The 24641-nt window shown below is 30.8% G+C and overlaps 1 protein-coding gene across 2 annotated transcripts in view; it reads right to left on the reverse strand.

Moving 5' to 3' along the window:
* The window catches only part of LOC143232317 (propionyl-CoA carboxylase alpha chain, mitochondrial-like), a 48618-nt gene extending 24003 nt beyond the window's left edge, over positions 1–24615 (reverse strand). Inside the window, exons 1-9 of one of the 2 annotated variants that reach the window (XM_076467584.1) lie at positions 23666–24615; positions 17945–18034; positions 16053–16169; positions 15618–15731; positions 9866–9919; positions 8982–9113; positions 8551–8587; positions 6180–6258; positions 177–279 (exon numbers count right to left, since the gene is read on the reverse strand). In XM_076467584.1, the coding sequence (XP_076323699.1) occupies positions 177–279; positions 6180–6258; positions 8551–8587; positions 8982–9113; positions 9866–9919; positions 15618–15731; positions 16053–16169; positions 17945–18034; positions 23666–23740 (801 nt within the window). In that variant the 5' untranslated portion in view covers positions 23741–24615. Of the gene's footprint in view, positions 1–176; positions 280–6179; positions 6259–8550; positions 8588–8981; positions 9114–9865; positions 9920–15617; positions 15787–16052; positions 16170–17944; positions 18035–23665 lie in introns of those variants that run through there. The other variant, XM_076467585.1, reaches the window with a different exon arrangement.
* Between the last annotated feature and the right edge of the window lie 26 nt (positions 24616–24641).

Consider the following 24641-nt stretch of genomic DNA (forward strand, 5'->3'; position numbering starts at 1 on the left):
TACAAACAAGTAATCATATTTTATGTATATCTAAATGAAACTCTTTAGATTTGTTTTTTGACAATAGCCAATAAAATCAGTAGACTGAACTTTTTTGCACATTACAGTGTATTAAATCATTCGCAATGATACATAAGCCTTCACATTACTATAACCTTTTATTCATTCACCCTTACCTGGATTTCAATGTGCCTTGGGTTATCAATAAACTTTTCCACCAACAACCGATCATCTCCGAAACTAGAAGCTGCTTCATCTCTGGAGAGCTTGAATCCTTCCCTGAAACAATAACATATACCAACAATTTACAACTAACTTTAAAACACATGAAGGAAACACTCCCCAGGTTTTCAAATTTAATCACATTATGTTTTTGGTAGTAAAGATGCTCCCCTACTCCATTTCTCTTCTGAATTTCTTTAACCCTCTCACAATGGGTGGGTCAAAAAGTACATTTCATGATTTTTTAGAGTTACATTTTAATTCTTAAATTTTATTATAAATGTTACAAATAAACTTGATATCAAAATGTACTTAATGAATCAAATTTGGATACAAGTTAAGCTGTTAATATCTTCAGAAAATATTCAGAAAAACCCTCAAACATCCCCAGTTGGAGAATCATGACATCTGTTATCTAGTTCATCTCCCCCATCTCTAATATATTTACCACACCTCTCTAAAGTACAGAATTTAATGTAAATTACTCAATACAGATATTGTTAAGGCAAAGTTTAATTTTTTTATAGCCTTCAATAAATTATTTGTTTAGAAAATCAACCACACCCACCTGTCACATTCTTTCGTTCACAAATTGTCAATAATTCTCCTTTCTGATACTTTGTACTATATCATTTATAAGCAATAAAAGGAAAAAGTTCTAATATATTAAATGATGTATAATAACTATGCTGTTTTCAATACAAAATGTTGTTAATACTATCTTTTTTTTTTTTAAGTTTATCCCTTAAGTGTTCAATATACTGTCTCTACAAAATCCAAAAGCAACTTGCTCCAATAGCCAACCACTTTATTAGAAAAATAAAACTCTTAGCAAAAGATAGCTCCTACATTTCCCAAGTGTATACGTGTCCCTTAGTCATACTATTCTCACTGTTAAATACAACAAGGATGATGCATCAACATTATCAATTCCCTTAACAAACTTAAACACCTTAATCAGATCTGCTGTAACTGTTCTTTTTCAAGAGAATACAATCAGATATCCTAACTTTTCCTTGTATGACAACACTCCTCCTTTCCAGGCACTATTCTAGCATTCCTTCTTTGAATCCTTTCCAACAATTTAATGTGCTTCCTAAAGACTGATCGACTGGCATTTATTGGTGCAAAGTAACTATACTATCTGCATCATACAACCAGTAAAAAAATTAGAAAGTAAAATTATTAAAATATATAAAGGACTCATGTCAAAACAAAACAAAGTCCAATTTCTGACTTAAAAACCTAAGAGTTAAAAAGATGAATGGCCCTCAAAAATTTAGAAAAACAACCAAGTTGGACAGTGTCACCATCACCAATGACATTGTCCAACATCAAGGGTGAATCCATGATAAAAATAAGTCTAAAATGGTGTTGTTGTTCATGATTGTAATGATGGTATGACAGTAAAATGTGGGTTACTGTGATTTGAGTATCACACGAACCATACACTGGTGCATCAATCCCAGATAAAAGAAAACGGAGTTAAAAAACTGTGATCAATGTATAGCCTAGTTAGGACAACTCCTCCTTCCAATCCTTACGAAAGCAAGATGGCCAAAATCCAACAGAAGGTTTTATCTGGAAAAGCTTGTTATCACATTGCTCACTCCCAGTCAACTGCCAACTGGTGCATATCCAAGCCTTGAACACAGGACTAGTCCATATATGGGACAGGCACGGTCATGATAGAAACACAGCAGACAGACTTAGCTGCAATGTGAGCGAGTTTATTACAGCAAATGCCAACATGTCCCTGTATCCAGAAGAAATGGATGATAAGAGAAACAAGCCAGTCAATTTTGTATATTGATGAGAACAGGGTGAAAACTAAAATGAGGCAGTTGCAGGGACAGTAGAGAGCTAAGCAAATCAGTGTAAATAGTACAGTTCATAAACTGCATAGCTTATATGTGATCCAGGGAAAGAGAAATGGCATACAGTTTGGTATTGAACATAGAAACTGCAGAGGGGATCCTATGTGCAACCACCAAACCATGGCAGAGCCCACAGTCACCTGATTTCCAACCATCCATATACAATGAAATGGAAGGATGGTTCAAAAGATGTTTGGCAAATAGAAGACTAATTTCAATAGGGGGCATCTGCCTTCTTCAGAAGACTCAATGAAAGGTCACATCTGGGAATGGTAATAAACCATAGTGAGATGGTCTGATAAGTGGAAACAGCAATGTCATCCAAGGATAGACCCATTTCAGCCAACTGTGTCTGGATACAAAGGCCAAAAGAGGCAATGGCAGACTGTCTATTTAGAAAAAGCATGGCCCACTGAGGAAGGAAGACAACCCCAGGTGGGATACTGTGATAAAAATCGAAGTTTTGAAGCATACAGTAAAGACAGTTGCAAATGGCAGAAGTGAAGAGCAAGTTAATGAGACCGTGTACAAAATCTCTGGACTGGGAAAGTGTGAAAAGCTTCTATGCAGAACCAGAGCCTACTGATGATGAACAGAGTTCAGCATCTTCAAAGCAGAAGTCCTAGCAAAGTCATAGTCCAGAGACCCATAGTCCAGTTTCAATGGAATGAGAGATTCTAATGGAACAGATTTTTAGCATTGAACATTGATCAGCTCCCCAAGAGATGGAAGGAAGCACATGGAGGATGTTCAGTGCTATTGTACACTTGACACATAGCTGCTTGATATGTGAAATAAATAGTTAACTTATCAAAGAAATTTTTTTAAAAATGTAATAGCAATTTGATCACTAGCAACCTCTCAAGAGAAACGAGAGAAAAGTAAAGAGGAGTAGAGAGAGAAATCAACACAAGTAAAAGAATGACTATGTGCATGAAAATAGGTATAAATACCAATATTGAAGAAAGAAAGGTCATGATTCAAGAACATATATTCTACAGAACAACCCCTGCCATCTATATCATTACCATGCTAGAGGGGATTATGTCCATTAAAGTGCACTATAATTTCATACTTTCTAGAGTAGTGATAAATAAATTAGAAAAGCGAAACCTAAAGAACAAATTTCAATTCTCATAATAGGGGAAATGGAGGATTTTTTATTGCCTTATAAAATTAAGAACTGAAAACTTAAATAATGTTAAACTTGGATTATTAACTATATTTTTATGCCAAGTTTACCTACATATTATAAGAAAGTGCTTTATTTAAATTTTATATGTAACTCACTAAAACTTCCTGACATACTTGCAAAATAATGCCCATCTTGAAATAGTTAACTTATCAAAGAAATTTTTTTAAAAATGTAATAGCAAAATGATCACTAGCAACCTCTCAAGAGAAACGAGAGAAAAGTAAAGAGGAGCAGAGAGAGAAATCAACACAAGTAAACGAATGACTATGTGCATGAAAATAGGTATAAATACCAATATTGAAGAAAGAAAGGTCATGATTCAAGAACATATATTCTACAGAACAACCCCTGCCATCTATATTATTACCATGCTAGAGGGGATTATGTCCATTAAAGTGCACCAGGAATAAAATGGGAAATGACAGCTGTTCAATAAGAGCATTAAGGTCTGACTGATCACACATTGGTCTCTACAAAAGAAAGGTAGAGAACAATGATAGTACAACCCAAGGAAACATAGATGACTATAGCTTCCAAGAATATATTGAGTGGCATAGATAGGGAGGGCACATGCTGATAAACCAATAGTGCCACCCCCTTCCATGCACCCATCCATCACAAACTCTCATTTCTTTGCAAAGAAAACTGCTGAAAGGTGACTGTATCGACATATTTCAGAAATATTTCCTGCAAGGAAAGACACAAAGGATAGTAAAAATCAATCAGCACTTTGATGCCCTCCAAATTAGAATGAAAACTTTGACAGTTCCACTATATTAAAGTGACCATTTTCATTTATGTGAAGGAGAATTGGACAGAGCCTTTCTGTTTTTGACCATGTTGTTTCTCTTTATTATACAATCTATCAAACTCCATGGATCTTGTGCTGGGTTGAGTGGGCAAGTCTCTGTCGATGCATGAAGATTCCAGTAAATGAGGGTGTGAATGAATTATTGCTCTACATTTCAGGGCCACAAAAGATGGACCAGAGAAAACATCAGAAGCTGGAGTCAAAGAAAGTGATCTGGGGGAGCCACTGGAATGAACAATTGGGTCAGAGATAGGTGTTGATGTTGACTTGTCAGCTCTTTTAACCATGGAGGGCAAAAGCTTCTTCATGTGGTTTGAAAACAACTCTTGTTGGAGATGTGGAGAAATCTGTCTGTACTCCCACTGTAACAGTGGAACAGAGTGCAGCAGCATACATCCAAGATGGAGTGGTGGACAGCAACTACTGAGCCTCAGGGCAAGAAATGTTGTGAACCATTTTCAAACACTATACCTCTTTTCTCCACCCACCTTGAGCAAAAATAAAAGTAAGAGGGATGAGAGCCACTACAATTAGCACAATGAGGGTCCATTTCACACTTGTAAGCATCATGATCCTTGCCACTGCAATGAATACACATCAAGGATGCCACAACATGATGTCTTTGAGTGACCAAATCAGTGCCATTGGAAACATCTGAGAGGGTTCAGAACATATAGCCATACCTTGCAATTAAGATAACCTGCCTTGATGGTGGCAGGTGGACATGGTGATGTGAATGTCAGATGCAAGACATGGTCGGCATCATGATTCCATCTTTGCAAGAAGAGATACGCCTCACTCCAGAAACTCCTTGGGTGGAGAAACCAGCAAGGACTTCCGACTTAGGAATATTCTCCAAATTCCTTTCAAAAATAACTCCGAGTAACAAATTCAAATTTAAAGTTTGAATTATCTACAATTTTTTCCAAACTCAGTGACATATTCATAAAATAATAGTTCAATAAAATTTTGAATGCAAGTCAATAAACATGATGGCATGGCCTTTGATCTGTGACTGTTGCAAAATGGTTAATTTGAACAAACTTCAACTTCTCCTCCAACCTACAAACAAATTGTACATCCTCATGACTAGGGTCCTTAAAAATACACAACTCCCAAATTCCCCTATAAAACCCATTCAATTCTCCTATCACACTCAAAACTACAAATGATTAATTTCTATACTAGTCTTCACCATTGTATTTGTAGCCTGAGAACAAACACTCAACATTAAATATCAGCAGCCTACTGGCAACCCTGTAAAATTACTAACATTTAAGAATTAAATATTTATATTTTACAACTACTTTATCTTCATACTAAAGTCAATAAGTATATGTAATCATACAGAAGTGACAAATAACTACTCTTTCCTTTAGTAGTTATTTATGTAATAACCTACCTACAAGCTGATTTAAAATAACAGATTTTATCTTAAAATATGATACAATCAAATAGTCTTTGCATTGTATTTGTTTAATAATACAAAGTATTTAACCTATTTGATGATTTACCAACAAGTTGAATTATAGCTATGCCTTATGTACTGCTATATGCCCAAGTAACATTTTAGTACAGGTTGCAAATTCTAATTTAAAGCATTAACCCTACAATTTTTACTTACCAGTCCTCTAAAATCTAGTTATTCTCTCATTTAACCCAAATTACTACAAATGATAATAATATTCAAAAATCTGTAAGAGCTTAACCTTCTAATATCTTCTCTCTCTCATAGATCTCTTTTCAGAAATGTTTACTGTAAGCTCACCAACTTTCACAAAGATGCAAAAGATATTAAAAGTTATAGTTTAGAAACTCTGATGATTACTTTTTAAGTTAACCAAGCTCATTTGGTGAGAGTTAAAGTCCAACTCTGGAGAAGTGGGGGAGGAGGAGGAACTTTCCTAAAGTTCGAGTCCATAAGGAATGTAGGTTGTACTTTAACATTGGTAATAACAGTAATGATGATATTAGCATTTTACAATAGTTTCTAGACAAAATCTTTTACTACTTGACATGTACATAGCTCCTTCAAATAAACAAAATCTTAAATGAACACATCAAAATAACTTACGCTGCTTCTTTGTCATTCCAAGCAATCCTCATTCCTTTTCCACCCCCACCAGCAGAGGCTTTAATCATGACAGGATATCCTAAATAAAGGAACAAATCAGTGTGCAACTATTCTTTCTTGTGAACACAAGTCGGAACTGTCAATAATTCAACATAATTACTAGAAAAAATAAATATACTCTACATACATCATACAAAATAAATAAAAATTACTTTAATACACTTAAGTATATAGTTTTGTAAATCTATAAAATGCAGTTGCTTGAAATAAGGCAATTACATTTAATTTCAACTTCTTAGTTCCAATCTGTTTTTACTTTACTGTTACTTAAACCATAGTTTGATCTATAAAGCAAAGTCATAAACACAGCTCAATAGAATAAAATATAACTAGCCTTCAAATACCAAAATGTACAGCCAGTGTTCTTTTACACTGAAGAAGCAATTTCACAAAACATGCTTAAAAAGTAATCCTGTATCATTCTTTTTTAAAATTTAACTCTTTCCACATCAGCTTGGCAAATTAGATTTTAATTATTTTTAACAAAGGTATGTATACGAATATATTGAGCAGTTTTATTTACTAGTCTAAATGTAAAATGATTTTCATGTTGAGACTACAAATACTTTTATTCATTAGAAAATGTTCGAATTTCTTTTGAGTAATCTCTAAAACCTCCTTAATAATTATGAGACTATATTTTATCTACTTTAATTCTACATACGAGTTTGGTCAATTTGACCAACTTTGTAACCACCAGGAAAAAAAAATTTGACATTTAGATTACCCTCTTTTTCTTCCTTTCTGTTCATCCTTGTAACAGCATACATCTTTTTATACTTTAAGTTTTGTTGTTTTATTGCACTCTGAAGTGTGTTAACTTAATATTCCCACCATAAAAATTTTAAATTAACTGATAAACAAGGAGTTCATGTTGCCCTATCAAAGTGTTTGTTTTGAATTTCATGCAAAGCTACTCCAGGGTTATCTGCACTAGCTGTCCCTAATTTAGCAGTATAAGACTAGAGGGAAGGAAGCTAGTCATCACAACTCACTGCCAACTCTTGAGCCACTCTTTTACCAATGAATAGTGGGATTGACCATCACTTTATAACTCCTCCACAGCTGAAAGGGCAAGCGCATTTGGTCTGACGGGGATTTGAACCCATGACCCTCAGATTACAAGTCGAATGCCTTAACCCACCTGGCCATGCTGGGCCTTCCCTATCAAAGTACATAACACATGGACTAATACTATTTATCTAATCTAGCCTTGTCTAACTGATGTTTAGTTTTTACATCTTAGTTACTTTTATACTAAAGACAGGAAATTCAAGAAATAAAATACTTACCAGTCTTTTTTTTTCTATCAACTGTCAATGACACTTACCTTTTTTTTTTAATACTAATAGTGCTGCTGCTCAATTTATTTAATTAAATAATATACCAAAAAAAGGAATAATATGCAAAAAGCAGACAATATCATAATTATCACAATTTTTGTAGCTTTCTAACTACACTACAAGAGCCTTGAAATTTCAGCTAAGCTTATTGATGTAGTTCCTGTAGAAGTAAAGTTTTACTCTAAAGTGAAGTGGAAAGGAAAAACATAATTGCACACGTCATTTGAAAAATTAAAACCTTGGCTTTCTATTTGTTACAAACAATAAAGTTTTAAATGTCAGAGAGAGCAATTGGCATACGGCAATTTGTAAGAGAGATGTGATAGGTGGGCATGACAAGCGAAGTCTGATTTTCTATTTTATAGCTGTATAACCAAATAAGATTGAAGATTATAAAAATTTATGCTTTGTCTCAGCAATGACAACATTATAAAGAGTAATTTACACTATAATTTCATACTTTCTAGAGTAGTGATAAATAAATTAGAAAAGGGAAACCTAAAGAACAAATTTCAATTCTCATAATAGGGGAAATGGAGGATTTTTTATTGCCTTATAAAATTAAGAACTGAAAATTTAAATAATGTTAAACTTGGATTATTAACTATATTTTTATGCCAAGTTTACCTACATATTATAAGAAAGTGCTTTATTTAAATTTTATATGTAACTCACTAAAACTTCCTGACATACTTGCAAAATAATGCCCATCTTGAAATAGTTAACTTATCAAAGAAATTTTTTTAAAAATGTAATAGCAATTTTGTAAATGAAAAATGGTCAAAATTTAATTGTATGTATTTTGGACAATACATGTCTTAACATCATTAACTAAACTTTCACATATAAAACTGATATGAAAAACTTAAAAGTTGACATAACTTGTCTTGAACATTATCTGAATTTAGAATTGTTATGAATGGGTAACATACACATACCTTTTAAGTGATGTTAAATCTGATACATACCAATATCATTTGCTATCTTGATACAGTCTTCAACATCCTAGTGAAAAAAACAATTGCATATTCTAAATACTACCATTTATAATTTCTATGTTTGTTTTCATTCCTAATGTAACATGACTGCTCAAGAAGTGATAGTTTTTTTGTATACCTAAGAAAGCTATTTGGCTTAAAATACTTATTTCATTTTTTCCTTTAAAATTCAAGTTCTTTTTTTTTTAATCTTATTAGAATGTCATTAGTCTATGTCCACAATTAAAAATATGAACAACATACAAATTAATTTCTGTTATAGGCACACAACATTTCTCAAACATTGATAGGTATGTTAGGTAGCCTTTAACAAATGTTATAATAAACACTGTTGCCAAGATAAGCTTTATATTACACATCAGTTACTTCAAATGTTGACAGAATGATAAACAATTTCTTACCTTCACTACACCATCAAACCCAGGAATAAAATTAACTCCAGCACTCTTTGCTATTCTTTTACTCTCAATTTTATCTCCCATTGCATGGATAGCTTTTGCGTTAGGCCCAAGAAAAACGACATTATTTTCTGCCTTCAAAGTAAAAATACAGTAGGCCATTAGATTCCTCTTCATTCTTTGGCGGTGTCTAAATTAATGTTTTAGCTTTTATTTTGAATACTCTTATAACTTCAGTAAAAAATACATTTTTTATCACTACAAGATAAATGTAAAAAAAGGAAATGGAATTATTCTGTTATTTACAAAGTTTGCCTTTTCATTTTGAAACAAATGCAAGGAAGTCATGAATGTTAAAACTGAATTCATTATTCGCATCGCATTAGTGATTTTTTATGAATAAAAGATGTAAAATTATACTTTTGACTTTTTAATAGTTTTGACAGGTTCCTTCTCAACCTTGTTGCAGTTCTAGAAGCAGGTGTTCATCTGGTCTGTAAACTACACAATTTGTTGTTAATTATTGCCCAAAAGATCTTTCATTGAACAGAATATCTCTTGCTTACAAAAAAAAGTAGTTCAGTTCTAAATGACATCACAAACATTTGTTACTTTTATTTTGATATTTCATAATTTATATTTTTTAAAGAAATCTGAGAAACCTATGTTCAAATCAGTTATTTTTAATATTTTGAACTTTAATAAAATCTGTTTTGTGGTTTTATTTTGGTCTCATCATTTCACAGAAATTACTACCTTGTCTTCCAAAAAACCTTTCATGATACTGACATAATTCCACTGCAGTATTACGAATATAATTAATATACTTGAAGTCAAATTACATCAAGTCATGCAACATGTAAAAATTCAAAAAAATGAAAACTTACTAGTCTTCTGGCAAATTCCATATTTTCTGATAAAAATCCATATCCTGGATGCACCTGTTTAAAAAAATTCAAAATACTGACTTGCATATACTTTACATAATTCTTAATTTTTTACCACTTTAATAATTTTCATACCACAAAAATCCATGATTCACAAATGTTCAAAAACTTTACATAATAGGTTTGGCAACTTGCATAAGAATCTTTATGCAAAGGAGTATGAAACCTATACTAAATACAATTAACCCTATAATATATACAAGTATAAAAATTGAAAGTGAAATGTAAAACAAGATTACTTAAAAAAAGTTACAAAATTATCAAATCATAATACTCATTAAGTACCAGTGACTAACTACCAAAAAACACAAGAAATTCACATATTTTGCTATGATATTTACAGACATTCCCAGAACTTATAACTTACACATCACATAATATTGTTATAGAAGGAAACATCACACAGTATTGAATCAGTTCTGATTACCTATTGAAGAAATATTTAAAATATTTTGATGAAAATTCAAAACCATCCCTGACATTGCAACAGTTCTCAAATCACAGCAACTAAACATTTCTTTGAATAAAAATGCTTCAAAATAAACTATATTTTAGTAATCATATCTATACTATAGGTTACACTGATTATTGTGCAATACAAATTAAGTTAAATGCATTCTTGGGAAAAATGTACAAGTTTAAATCCTCATTTTTCTTTTTGTACATTTCACTGAAATTATTCAAATTAATTTAATCTGTCCACAATGCAAAACTTGTATAACTAGGTATCACTGTCTAATCAGATTTTCATGCTCTAACACTTTTTTCAAAGGAAACAAATTGTTTGTTACGGTATCATTGGTTCTTCTCACATAATACAATAGTAGCTGTACATAATAAGTAGAGCTGGCTAATTAATGACATTTAGTAATAAATTAATCAACAGTTCTATTAGATTAATAAATTAGCAAAGGGTTTCTTAAAAGTAGTGGAGATGGCAGCTATCAAGTTTGTGAAAGTGGAAGATACTTTCAGCAGCTTTGCCATAAAAACATAGCGCAAGCAAATATGATTGAATGAGAATCAAGCTCAAGATCTTCACACCTCCCTCACTTTATCACCAAAGCTTAATGAACTTGAGGTGAAAAAAAAAAAAAAAGATAACTACAGTTGTGCAGAGCCTAGCAAGCCCACTATGTATATTTGTGCTTAAACAATTATAACGGTATTTCAATTATTTGAGTGGTTAGAATTGAAAATAGTAATAAGAGGAAATATTAATTTTTAGTTGATTACTTTTGATATTGCAATCAATTTCAATTATTTGATTAACTGAAAAAAATAATTTTGATAAATTTTAATTAACCTATCAGTTTACACATCTCAATCAATGTTATCACTTCTCACAGGTAATTAAATGGCTTAACTATTAAAGTTTACCAATTTCTTTCAACACTACCAATTATACTAGTTGTGTAAAATGTAGCAAGATCCATTTACTATAATAAAATATACTTATTCACAGTTTTAATAAATAAATAAAAAATTAAAGTTTTAACAGAAAGTAGGGATTCTTGGTTATTTGTAGAATTGTTCATTAAATTTTTATTGAAGCATTTATTCTGAATACTTTGAGCAATTCTACAAATAACGAATCACAACTTTCTTTTTAAAATTTTTTCTATTATTTTTTTCAGTTTTCATATGACCATGGAATGGATAGAACATCTACAAATTTTCATTACAGCTATATACCTGATAGCTATAATTTTTACAAAAATTAAAACAACAATCACAAATTTATAAAATGTAATCCTTACTTTAGCCTACAAATGAGTGTATAAAGCTACCAAAGTAAGGATTAAATGATATAAATTTGTGAATGTTGTTTTAATTCTTGTTTCAATACTTTTGTGAAGTAAGATCAGTACTTCATTTTAAAATTAATCATTTCTAATATTCTTGTTTGTTTACTTTTTGTTAAATCTGTATGAAGTATATAATTTACCTTTAGAATGTCAGTTGTCTATCCAATCTCGGGATTAGCCTTACTGACATCTTCAGGTAGTTAGTACTGAAGTAAGATCAGTACTTCATTTTAAAATTAATCATTTCTAATATTCTTGTTTGTTTACTTTTTGTTAAATCTGTATGAAGTATATAATTTACCTTTAGAATGTCAGTTGTCTATCCAATCTCGGGATTAGCCTTACTGACATCTTCAGGTAGTTAGTACTGAAGTACAGATTAGTACTTCATTTCAAAATTAATCATTTCTTATTCTCTTGTTTGTTTACTTTTTGTTAAACCTGTATGAAGTATATAATTTACCTTTAGAATGTCAGTTGTCTATCTAATCTCGGGGTTAGCCTTACTGACATGTTCAGGTAGTTAGTACTGAAGTACAGATCAGTACTTCATTTCAAAATTAATCATTTCTTATTCTCTTGTTTGTTTACTTTTTGTTAAGCCTGTATGAAGTACATACTTTAAGTATATATCTTGTAGGGACATTCCAAGCAACCTAGGGGTTAGCCTTCCTGACATGATCAGGTAGTTAGTAGATGAAAAAGTTGCTGTTTCAGAAATTTCAGAATTGTTATACTGAAAATGTTAGTGATAGTTTTAGCATATCATTAGTCTATATGTGCATAATATATTGTATCCAATACACAGAATGATCACTTTTTGCTTAGGAATTCAACAGTGATTTTTCAATGCACAAACTATTTGAAAACATTTTCAATCCTGACTATTAAGTACTATTATAATTAATAATATACTTTTACTTTTGTGACATTTTCAAACTACATTTTCACAGCATAGATCTACAGCTATGCTGTCACTTGGATTCATCATCATATTCAGAAAACAAAGAGACAAGAGCAAGGTTGAAATTCAGCTAATACACAACAGTACTAAGTACTGGAAATTATTTAAGCTGCTTTGTATTTTTTGTGTTTGCACAGTTTTTTCCTTTTTCAAGAACAAGCTCACTTCACCCAGCTGGGTACCTCCAGCTAGACAGGGGTTACTTGTTCCTTTGGGAAAAAAACCTTAATAGTGTATTTAACAGTATTACACACACACAATTTACAAAATATTTTTGCCTTTACATTTCTTTTTACTTTACTTCAGTTGCAAAGAAAATTAAGTTTGCTCATCAAGTGAAATGAGGATTAACATATGAAAATTCCTTTAAACATTCTTTGCCTTAATTGTTTTTCTTTCAAAAAATCATTAACAAAGTATTTTTGAGTAAGTTTATCCTAATGGTTCATTACCGATATTTACACTTTTATACAAACATTTTTCTGAAATTAATCACTTACTTCATAGTAAAATCTACATAGCTAAAGCTAAAAAAAAGATTAATTTGTTTTAATCATCTTAACATAGTACATTTTAATTATGTGGAATTTCTATAATGTATTAAGTACTTAACCAAACAAACAACTAGGTTATTTTCAAGGAAGTTTTCCATAGCTTAAAGTTAGAGGTCTCTGTTCTCATATGCAATGGAAGTGTGTATCTGCAAAAAACCTTGGCAAAGATACTCCGGATATTTAATTATTTATTAGAAATATTTTAACTTATTAATCTCTTGAAAAACAAAGATAGAAACTGATCAGTTTTATGGTAAGTGAACAAAGGATAATATTCATTACTAATACCATATTCTTCAGTTTAGAAGCTCAAACCTATGGGCCACATATCCAATTACTTGACTGATCATTGTACAAATGGTTGCATAACATTTGAACCTTTTACTATTAATTTCAGCCATCATAGTAAATACATGCACTAAATGTATGTTGGTATCCACTTCTAATAATAATCATGGAGTGTACTATATACTAATGAGACATTTCACATCTGAACATATACAATCTGATATTACTCCTTAAAAGAAAGTACATCCTGGTTTCTAATGTGGTATGTAACTTTCCACAACCAGCATCAACATCACACACACACACACACACACAGTGCACAAAACTGTATCACATTTTCACATGAAACAATAGATAACTTTCACACAAGCATTTTACTTTCTTCTAATAGAAAAATACTCTTCACAACTGTGGAGTGAAAAAGTGTAGGTAAGAAAAGTTGCTCAAGCATCCATAAACAAAGCAAAGCTGAAACTAATCGCAATATATAAAATGTAGTTAACTGAAAAACAAACAAAACTTTGAATTACAGAATATAACAGTTCACTTGAAAAATAGATTACAAAAATGGTTTTAAACACATCAATTAAAAACAATAACATTTCAGACTTATGATCTTTGCAAATTATTATACAAAAATCTAGTAAAAAATATTTGAATGTGAATTTTTTCATGTTAAGTCTTTAAACATGATCAGTAAACCAAATTTATTTGATTCACCTGTCATACACTAGCTTAACATTATCAATCACAGTAGTTTTGTATTTAAAATATAAACATCAATACATCTCAACTGTTCTTCAGGAACGCAACAGCAAAAAGTATAACTATAGTATGGTTTATTCCAAATAATTCACTTGCTGAAAAACCATTATTGAATTCCTAAGTGAAAAGCACACCATTCAAAGTATCGGTTGCAATATATTATGCACATATACACTAATATGCTAAAAAGATCACTCACATTTCCAGCGTAACAATTAAAAATTTTTAAAAGCAACTGTTTCATCTACAACCTAACTATCTGATGTCAGTGGGCCTAGCACCTAGACTCAGACTATTGCTACAAACTTTCTCCAGTTTACTTAACTGAGTCATGTGTATCCATTTTTGATATTTCAATAATTGTGTACAGATTTTTTTTATAAATAGCAAATGTTTCATGCGCATAAACAAACATTGTTTCAACCAACAGATGGTGTTACACAATGATTTGTTTATTTGTTTAGAATTAAGCATAAAGCCACACGGTGGGCTGTGTGTGTCCATCATAGGAAATGAAACCCAATTTTTAGCAGTGTGGGTCCACAGATATACTACTGTACCACTACAAAGCCATACTGACAGACAGACATGTAATAGTTTCTAAAGGTAAATTATGTGCTTTATACAAGTATAACATGAAAAGTAAACAAACCAGAGTATTAAAAATTATGAATTTTAAAATGAAGGAAGGGTTTTTTGCAAAAAGTAAAGAAACAAAGATTAAAACCACAATCACAAATTTATAACATGTAATCCCTACTTTGGCAGCTTTATACACTAATACTAAAGTCAAAGTAAGAATTACATTTTATGTATTTGCAATTTTGGTTTTAATTCTTGTAAAAGTTATAGCTAAGAGGGATATAGTTGTACTGTAAGTTTACAGATGTTGTGTCCATTCCATAGATATCAAAACTGAACAAAAAATAGGAACAAAATTAGCATAAATCATGGATAATTTTTAAAATTGCTACATGAAGTACCCAAAACAAAATAAATGCTGCATTAAAAACACACAAAATACACTTTAAAATGATTTTCAATCCTTACTTTGGTTTGTATTATGATAAATATAACTAATTAAAGCAGTTGTAATTTACCAACCAAAGTAGGAATTGAAAATCATTCAAAAATCTATTCAATTAGCATTACTTTACTTTGTGTATTTTTATTGCATTTTTGTTTTGGATACTTCTTATAGAAATTCAACAAATAATCAACTACCCTTACTTTCTCTTACAATTATTATTTTTACCTATTTCTAGAAATATGTTTTGTACAAGTTTCTACTTATGAAAGCAAATAATACCTACTGCTTGTGTTCCAGTCTCTCTAACTACATCCAAAATAGCATCCATATTTAGATAACTCTTACTGGTAGGTGCTGTACCAATGCAATAAGCTTCATCTGCCATCTTTGCATGAACCTAATCATAATAGTAGATAATATACTTAACCTGAATTGCTTTCTGCATGCATATCCTAGATATGAAGAAAACATATATGGTGAATAAGGCTGAATCAAGTTTAGCTCAGTTAACAAATTACTGAATTTTGCTCTAGTTTAGTGGATTAGTAATTCTCCATTCAAGTAACACAAATTTTAGTTTAAAAATATTTCTATATTGTATGAAAAAAGTTTACATTTAATAAAAATAAATTTAACCAAAACCTAAAAATGCACGTTTACATTTAAGATGGAAAAAATTGAAACTCAAATGTGTATTTCTAATCACAACTGAACTCACAGCCATGGAGTCAACATCACTATGTACAGCTACAGTTTTTATTCCCATTTCTCTGCATGTTCGTATAACACGGCAAGCTATTTCTCCTCTATTAGCAATCAGTATCTTCTCAAATTTCTGAAAAGTATTTGACATACAGAAAATTTTTTTTTTCAAATAATCATAAAACTAAAAAGACTAAATGTACAAAGATGGTAAACAGCAGGGTAAATCTAACACTAACTCTGTGAATTGAGAATAAAACATTTTGTAGCTACAAAACTTGTAAGATTTAGATTTTGTTCTTAAAATGCTAAAATTCAAACAATCATTTAGACTAACCAAGCATACTGTAAATTCAGACATCCACGTTATTCAACATTTCTCCTAAGTAACATTCTCTACAGTCATAGAGTATGAAATATCAAATAACTAATTTTGATTTAGTTGTACCATTTGTAGTTTTAAGGTTGTGGTGGTTCACCACTGTAGACATAAATGTTATACAGAGATGAATACCACAAAAAATTACAAAATAAAGATGTTTCATCATTTTGCAATTTTATGCAAGATAAAAAACTATTAAGTTTGAAGCTCACAAAAAAGCAACCACTGAAGAGATGAAAAAAGTTTTTCTTCTTTGGGTTCGCTAATCGTAACACTAAAAGTAACTTCCTACATTTAACGTATCATCACTTGAAAAATGTACCAAGTCACTGTTTAAGTTCTAATATTACATTTTAGCCACTTTGCTATTTTAAGAAATCAGTAACTGATCAGACCACAAACATTTTGTGACTTCTTTTGAAAATAAAATTAATGAATTATTATTATAATACAGACAAGAGATACCACAAAACATTTATATGCCACTGTTGAGTCATTTCTAACTCTTGGCCTTATGATTTTTTGTATTTGCATGAACTATTTTTGTAATTAGTTGCAATATGATGAAGCATTATGTTACCCAATTACTACACTAAGAAAGTGTTTCAAAAATTTGTCAGTAAAATCTATGGTATCACATTCAAACCAATTGCTGATTTCCATACCAAATTCACTTTGATGAAGAAAGAATTTATCTAAATCAATGCATCTGTAATTATCCTAATCACTTTTGTGTTCAGTCAACACTACATATTCTGTTAGAGCAAATTTTGCATAGTGTTTGATCAACTCTTTCCAAACTAAACCTGAGCTCAAAATGCTCAAACCTAAATATCCTTATCTTCTATTAAATCAAATTATCTTTTTTACATGTAGAACCATCTACAAGTTTCAAATTCATGTAATCACTTTCTCTTACCCTTCTTTGCTTTCTTTTCACTTTACCCAGAGGAAGTCTTTTCTGAATGTTGGGATAACATTTTCCCAACTTTTTTTCAGTTGTTTTAAATTTTAAATTGTTAAAACTTTTTTACCATGTATTTCTTTATCTAACACAATTTATCATAGCTTTCGGATTTTATTTTCATTATTTATTTATTCTGAAGATAATTATCTGATTTAATTCTCTTTTGTATTGCCTCCAACCACAGTTAAATCTCTCATTTTTGAATTCAGTATTTACTTAGCTACGTGGTTCTTGTACTTTCTTTGACTAATGTATTAAATACTTCCACTTTTTACTTTCAGTCATTGTTACAGTTATGAGACTGTTCATTTAAACATAAATATAATATATATTAGCATTTATTGCCTTACTTAAACTTGAAGACAGATTTAAGATTATACATATATTATAGTCAAATATCACTGCAATTTTTGAAGGTTCTACTAGTTTGCAAACTCAGTTCCAAAACTGAAAAATCTGAAAATTTGTTAAATATTTACATAAAATAATTTCACTACATTATTAGCATAATAAAAACCCCATTAAACAACACATTAAAATATATCTTCCAATTACTCACGTCTTCTTTTGGGTTTATTGGGTCTGCAGTATATATGGTGAATAAGCCATTTGTTGTACATAGTGCTTGTCGAGATAGCAATTCCACTCGCTAAAAGATCAAACCATTTTAATTAAATGTTATATTTAAATGCAATTTTTTCATCATATTCCTTTCAGTTCATTAAAAACGATTAAAACAAAGCATTTAAACATACATATAAACATACATAATACATATTTATTATTTAGGAAATATTAAATGCAAAATGGTATTTTTCATTTCAATAATAAAAATAGTACAAATAAAACAAAGAATAATCCACAACCCGTGAAACTATATTACTGTCTAGATCAAGATAAAACTCACTACAAAAATTTATGTCTCTTAATCCTACAATTTTCACCATTCAGTATGAAACATGATGACTTCTCAGCATTATCAATCTCTTCAACACCTCGATCTTTTCTTTTAAGAGTAAACTTCAAAGATATTAACCTGTCATTGTACAACAGCTTTTCAATCACACGTCATTCTATTAAACCCTTCATTGTCCTTTCTAAAGGAGCCCATAATGCTACAAATGTGGCCTAGCTAGAAGCCTGTGCAAAAAAATTATAGCCTCTTTAAACTTGTATTCAATATTTCTTGTAGATTACATCTAAAATCTTATTTACCTTACTCTCTGTATAGTTTAATAGCCTGATCAAACAGAATGCCAAAACCTTTCTTCCATAACATTGTTTAGTCATCCTGATCAAAAGTATACATCTAACTGAAAGTATGATATTCTGCATTTACCAAAATTAAAAGCCATCTGTCATTTATTCACCCAATTAACCAAATAATTTAATCTTTTTTGTAAAGTAGCAGCATCCTCTTCACAACTGGCAACTACCAAGATCTTAATATCACCAAATTTTCAGCAATTTAATGGCAATCTCTTCATCAGTATCACTGGTGTAAATGAAAGAGCAAAGGTACTAACACTTAACCATAAGGTATCCTGCTTATGTTGTTAATCCAGTTTCAAAGAACTCCATTTATAGCAAACCCTCTGCTTTCTTCCATTCAACCACTTTTCTATCTCGTGAATCAACTTATTTCCGACACCAATTGATATAATTTAACAAGCCTTTTAAGTGCAACCTATCTAATGAAACACTTTCAAAGCCAGATGCATCAAACCCACATGTTTATCCTCACCTACATAAGCAGTGACATTCTTTGTAAGGCAAGAACTTTCCACAATGAAATTATGCTGACTATCCAATACAATTTTAGAATCAGCTGAAGAACTATCACCCTAGACTTTGACAGGGTGATGATTCTTCAGGTGATTACAATAAATATTGGGTATTTAACAATACCACCAGTGATAACGCTAACAGTAATTTATACTTTTTTTAAATCTAACCTAATTATCTTCTAATTGTTTTACATTTTAGTTACTTTTATAGCAAGGTAAAAAAAATACACAAAAAATGAGAAATTTAACCCTTCCACACAGGTCTTGTATTTTCTTGCTCTTAAAGTCTCAAGCTAACCCTAAATTTTATATGGGTGTTGTTAGTAGTCTACTTAATTTCATTTTAAATACACAGTTATTATAAGTTATAACTTGTATAAGTTATTTGGTTTTCTAACTAAGATGCATGTGCACTAAAATATTTTCCTTACCTAGTCAACATATGATGTAAAATAACTTGAAACCAATCATAAGAACCTATGGTAGATAGTAAATTAAAATAGCAAATGTCAGAATTATTTGTACTTTTTAAAAACATGCTTCAGGGGCATGATGTGTTTCAGTTTATGTCATACAACTCATTAAAGTAAGTTTGTGGATATCTAACATTTATGTAAGCCCTTAGAAACTTAACAAATGTAAAATACATAATTTACAGCAGGAAGTTTTATGTGATATAGAAAAATGAAAACTGAGAATTCAAATATTTCCTTTTGATACTAAAACTTATATTATACACTACATTTTTGACGTCAGTGAAATGCATTGATAATAAAGTAGTATAATTAAATTTGATTGTAACTGTGTAAAAAGGTTGTGATGTGTACACTTTGACCTACCCATATGTAGAGGTTTAATGTAATTATCTTATTACCACCTGGCAATTGTTTAGGTTGAGAAATGTTGCATTAATCTTCACTAATAGTAAAAAACTGAAAAAAAATCTCATAATCTTCAAAAATGCCCCTTTGTTATAATGGTAACATCAGGGGACACAATGTTAAATACACTGACACTGACAGCGTAAACAGTGACAGTTTAGTGATAAATATAGAACACTTATCTACTGTACTCTTATTTTTAGCACCACAATTACTTTACAAGCAAGTTAACTTCATGCAGTTGAAATAATACTCTCTTTCCCACACACACATAAAAGGATTAGTGGGATTCTTTGAGCCTGATATTTTAATGGGTCAATAAACAAAACCTTTATAGGATAATGACATTATATGTTTTAGTACTACTACTGTTCTCTAGTAGAAACTATTTTAAACACTACAGACTGTTTACAAAGCTTCAGCACCTGACAGTGTTGGGTACAACAGGTATTTAACATGTTTGTTTAATTTATAGTGAGGTTATGTCTCATCACCAGAAATTAGTCGCAAATATAAAGTCAAAGGTTTATGGTTTGTACCCTGAAGATCTTCGTAAATTTTCTTATCTAGTACTTTGGTGTTATTTTACTTTACTATTTACTGAAAAATAACAGTCACAGTAAACCACTCTCAACATCAAAAGCTGAGTGATTAATGGAAATTCCTAATTAATCAATGCCATTCAAATAATCTCATTTTCAGCCTCCTTTTGAGTTTTTTAAAAGATTTTTAACAATCCTTCCCTTAACATGATATACCTCTTCAAGTATAACATAAGTTAATGTTTGTTGTGTACCCACAGTTGTTTTACATATAAATGCACCACAGATGTAAAACAGCACAAAACCTGTACCTAGCTGAAATTATAACTAATAGCATTCAGTGAAATTTTTCTTACAAGTTTGTACACACAAACAAAAACTAAACAAGCTAATTCTTTCTTTGAACAGCCATCCTTAAATTTCATGTGATAATGCTGGTAAGTATTCTTGTCACGTTATGTGAAGAGATATCTAATTAGATGAAAAATTCTTACCAATCCTGCAAAAAATAAAAACAATACAATCTTTATTCAAGAAAATTTGTGTTGACACCAACATTAAAATAATTTAAAAGTTTATGACTTGTTAAATATTAAAATCAAGGTATTATGAAAGTCTTTCATTACAGGTGTTTGAGAAAGTTTCTCTATTTACACCATCATTTTAAAAATTAGATAAACAACTGTACAAATATAAAAAACATCCTAGGATTTTAAGCAAAAAATTATTAGGTATACAAGTTCATAAAGATTAGCATGTTTACATTTTATAGTATAATATATGTATGCTGAAAAAAATAAAACAAATAAAACTCCTTAAATGTTACAGTACTTAACAGTGTTTAAGTAACATGTATTGACAGCCAAACTTTTGTTTTACTTTTCCAGTGCTTATTACTTAGACTGGGTTAATCATAATTCAACAGGAGCCCTATTTATGTAAAAAGCATGTGTAATTAATTTCTTCCTTCAGCTGCAGGCATCTGTTTGCACCTAATCATTACAAATATTATATTACCACACACTGTGTAAGGCACGCACACACACACACGCCTTCTCTTAGTAATGAATTGCAAGCATCCCACTTACATTTTGTGCAGTTATATTGTCTAAACTAACACACAATAAATGATATAACTCAACAGTCACATGCTTTGTAAAGTGTTTGTTGTTGACTGATTTGAAATAGAGTCATGTTAACAACCTAGAATAAATAAAATTAACTGCTGTCAGTAGTTTACTACTGATTTTGCAATGATTATTAATACATCATGGGTTTTTACCTACTAGTACCTAATTAGATTTATTGCTCTTCTTATGAAAAGTACTTGTCTTGTGCAAGTCATATTTGCTTTAATTAACAGTGTGCAGAATTGTTCCATGTGTCATTTTCAATATAATGAAGGCTATTTCTAATAACCTATTTACATGTTATATGGAACAAGATCACAATATGTTAATAACAGTATTATATACTTATTATTATTATGACACTTCCCCTTATTAAATAAGTTATTCAGCAATAAAATTTGTTTTTCTGAAAGAAAATAAGGAATAATCAATAATAACCTGACAAAACTTACAACTAATTGAAGCAATTTTTACCCAAGAAACAGTATCTTACACTGTTAGAGGATAACAGTTTATCTAATATTGGTGGCAAACATATTCAACTCTTTCATACCTAGAGATACAACCCGTCTCAAATGCAAGTTTGCACCACTGAGTTATAAAAACTTGTTGTTTTCCACACATTAAAACAAAAATTAAGTGTCAAAACGTATCCAACAAGAAGTTTCTTTCCATTTAACTTTATACCTAAAACTTTTTCAAAAACTACACTTTTTAATTCTGGGTTGATTTTAGTGTGTTCCTAACAAAGTCATTAGGGTTTCTATATTTCTTAAAATTTTTCTAACCATATTAAAGGCTCTCAAAGCCTCTCTAGGAGTCACAAACTGAAGTAATTAGCATCAAGTTCTTGCAACTTCAATACACCAATTTATCATGAATCACAGTTTCTTAAATGTGCTTGTCATTAGCAACAGGCAGTTAATTCAATTACTAATAGGCATTGATTAACATTCTATAAAATAATCAATTAGTCAAGATTACAATTGAAATTTAAAACTATTGAAGTCAAATATAAGTCCTATTATTACTCTTCTGAGTTATTCCAACAATCTAAGTAATTAAATGTAATGCCATTACATTTGTTGTTAAACACATAACTATGCAATGATCAACACATGATCTGCTTACCATAGTTATTAAACCCCAAGTTTAGATTATATGCTTTATGTTTGTGTTTGAGCCATTTCATGTGGCAATCTATTTAGTTAGATGTTATCAATTAATGAAACTGGAAATCAATTAGCAAATTCCACTAACTGTCACTCTTTCATTTAATATTTTTGACAAAAATCAAACAATCATATTGAATTATTTTTAAAACTTGCATAAATATTAGAAATGAAAAACAGAAATAGATTAATTCATTCTTTGATCTTTTCACAACTTGGTGTTTAGTTGAACTTGTAGAACAGAACAATAATTTACATACAAAAACATTTTCAACTTTATCATTTACAAGTCAATCTAACAATTACATCTGCGAAATAAGGACAGGTATTCACCTTTAAAGTTATAGTTATAAGACATTACTTATTACGTAAAGTTTTACTTTTGGTATTTTTTCACAAAAATAAAAATTACCAAAAACAAGCAATATGAACAAATTCGATTTTATAAGAAACTACTGACCTAACAGTATTTATAATTTAATTATACATTTTAAGGCTATGTTTTAGTTTTTTCCAGTTTCAAAATGTAAAGATTTGCATAGAGTAAAAAAAAAACGCCTCGCCATACAACATCACTGTCACACCAAGGTGAGCCAAATGACACAGTCTGGGCAATGTCGCAGGCATCGGGATTTTGCTACATAAATTGTTAACGAAGCCTAACTCTAGCATAAAAAAATCAATACACCATGTGCAATTATATAACATTGATGTAATAAAACTAATACAACTGCATTGCACATTCATATATTATTTCTCATACAATACCTTAGCTGTGCTAAATAAACCAAATGCCGGAAAACGGTGGAAAATAGAAACTGATCTCAACACGAAATTCGACATAGTTTAGTTGTTATGTTCAAATACACCCTGAAACGTTCTCGACACACACAGCTCCCCTATATTAAGTGTATTATCTCATATCACAGAAGAGCTAGAGTTAAGTTACTTCAAAGTTGGTCAAAGGTGGCGCTTTAGTCGAAGGGATAAAGCAAATTTACAAACTGTATTGGCCCGGCATGGCCAAGCGCGTAAGGCGCGCGACTCGTAATCTCAGGGTCGCGGGTTCGCGCCCGCGTCGCGCTAAACATGCTCGCCCTCCCAGCCGTGGGGGCGTTATAATGTGACGGTCAATCCCACTATTCGTTGGTAAAAGAGTAGCCCAAGATTTGGCGGTGGGTAGTGATGACTAGCTGCCTTCCCTCTAGTCTTACACTACTAAATTAGGGACGGCTAGCACAGATAGCCCTCGAGTAGCTTTGTGCGAAATTCCAAACAAACAAACAAACAAACTGTATTTTATATTTTTATAACAGTAACCAAATGTTCTGTTTTTCATTCAGACCTTAAAAAACACTTACTTATGTTTATTTACTTATGCAATATGTCCTAGGCAGTGGAATATATCTGAATTAGAAGCTCATTAATTACTATACTAACCGTGATGCTTGAATTGAAAACGTAAACAGCGACTTTTTGGTTGTTATACAGGATTTCTGTTTTCATTCACTTCGCTGTTGGGTCAAAATAAGAGGTTTACTTGTTTTGAAAATTCGCGCAAAGCTACACGAGGGCTGTCTACGCTAGCCGTTCCTAATTTAGCAGTGTAAGACTAGTGGGGAGGCAGCTAGATATCACCACCCACCGCCAACACTTGAGCTATTATTTTACGTCACATTATAACGCCCCATGACTGAAAGAGCAAGTATGTTTGGTGTGACGAGTATTGAAACCCGCAACTCTC

This window comes from Tachypleus tridentatus, chromosome 11 (genome assembly GCF_004210375.1).
Source record: "Tachypleus tridentatus isolate NWPU-2018 chromosome 11, ASM421037v1, whole genome shotgun sequence".
NCBI classification, from domain to species: Eukaryota; Metazoa; Arthropoda; class Merostomata; order Xiphosura; family Limulidae; genus Tachypleus; species Tachypleus tridentatus.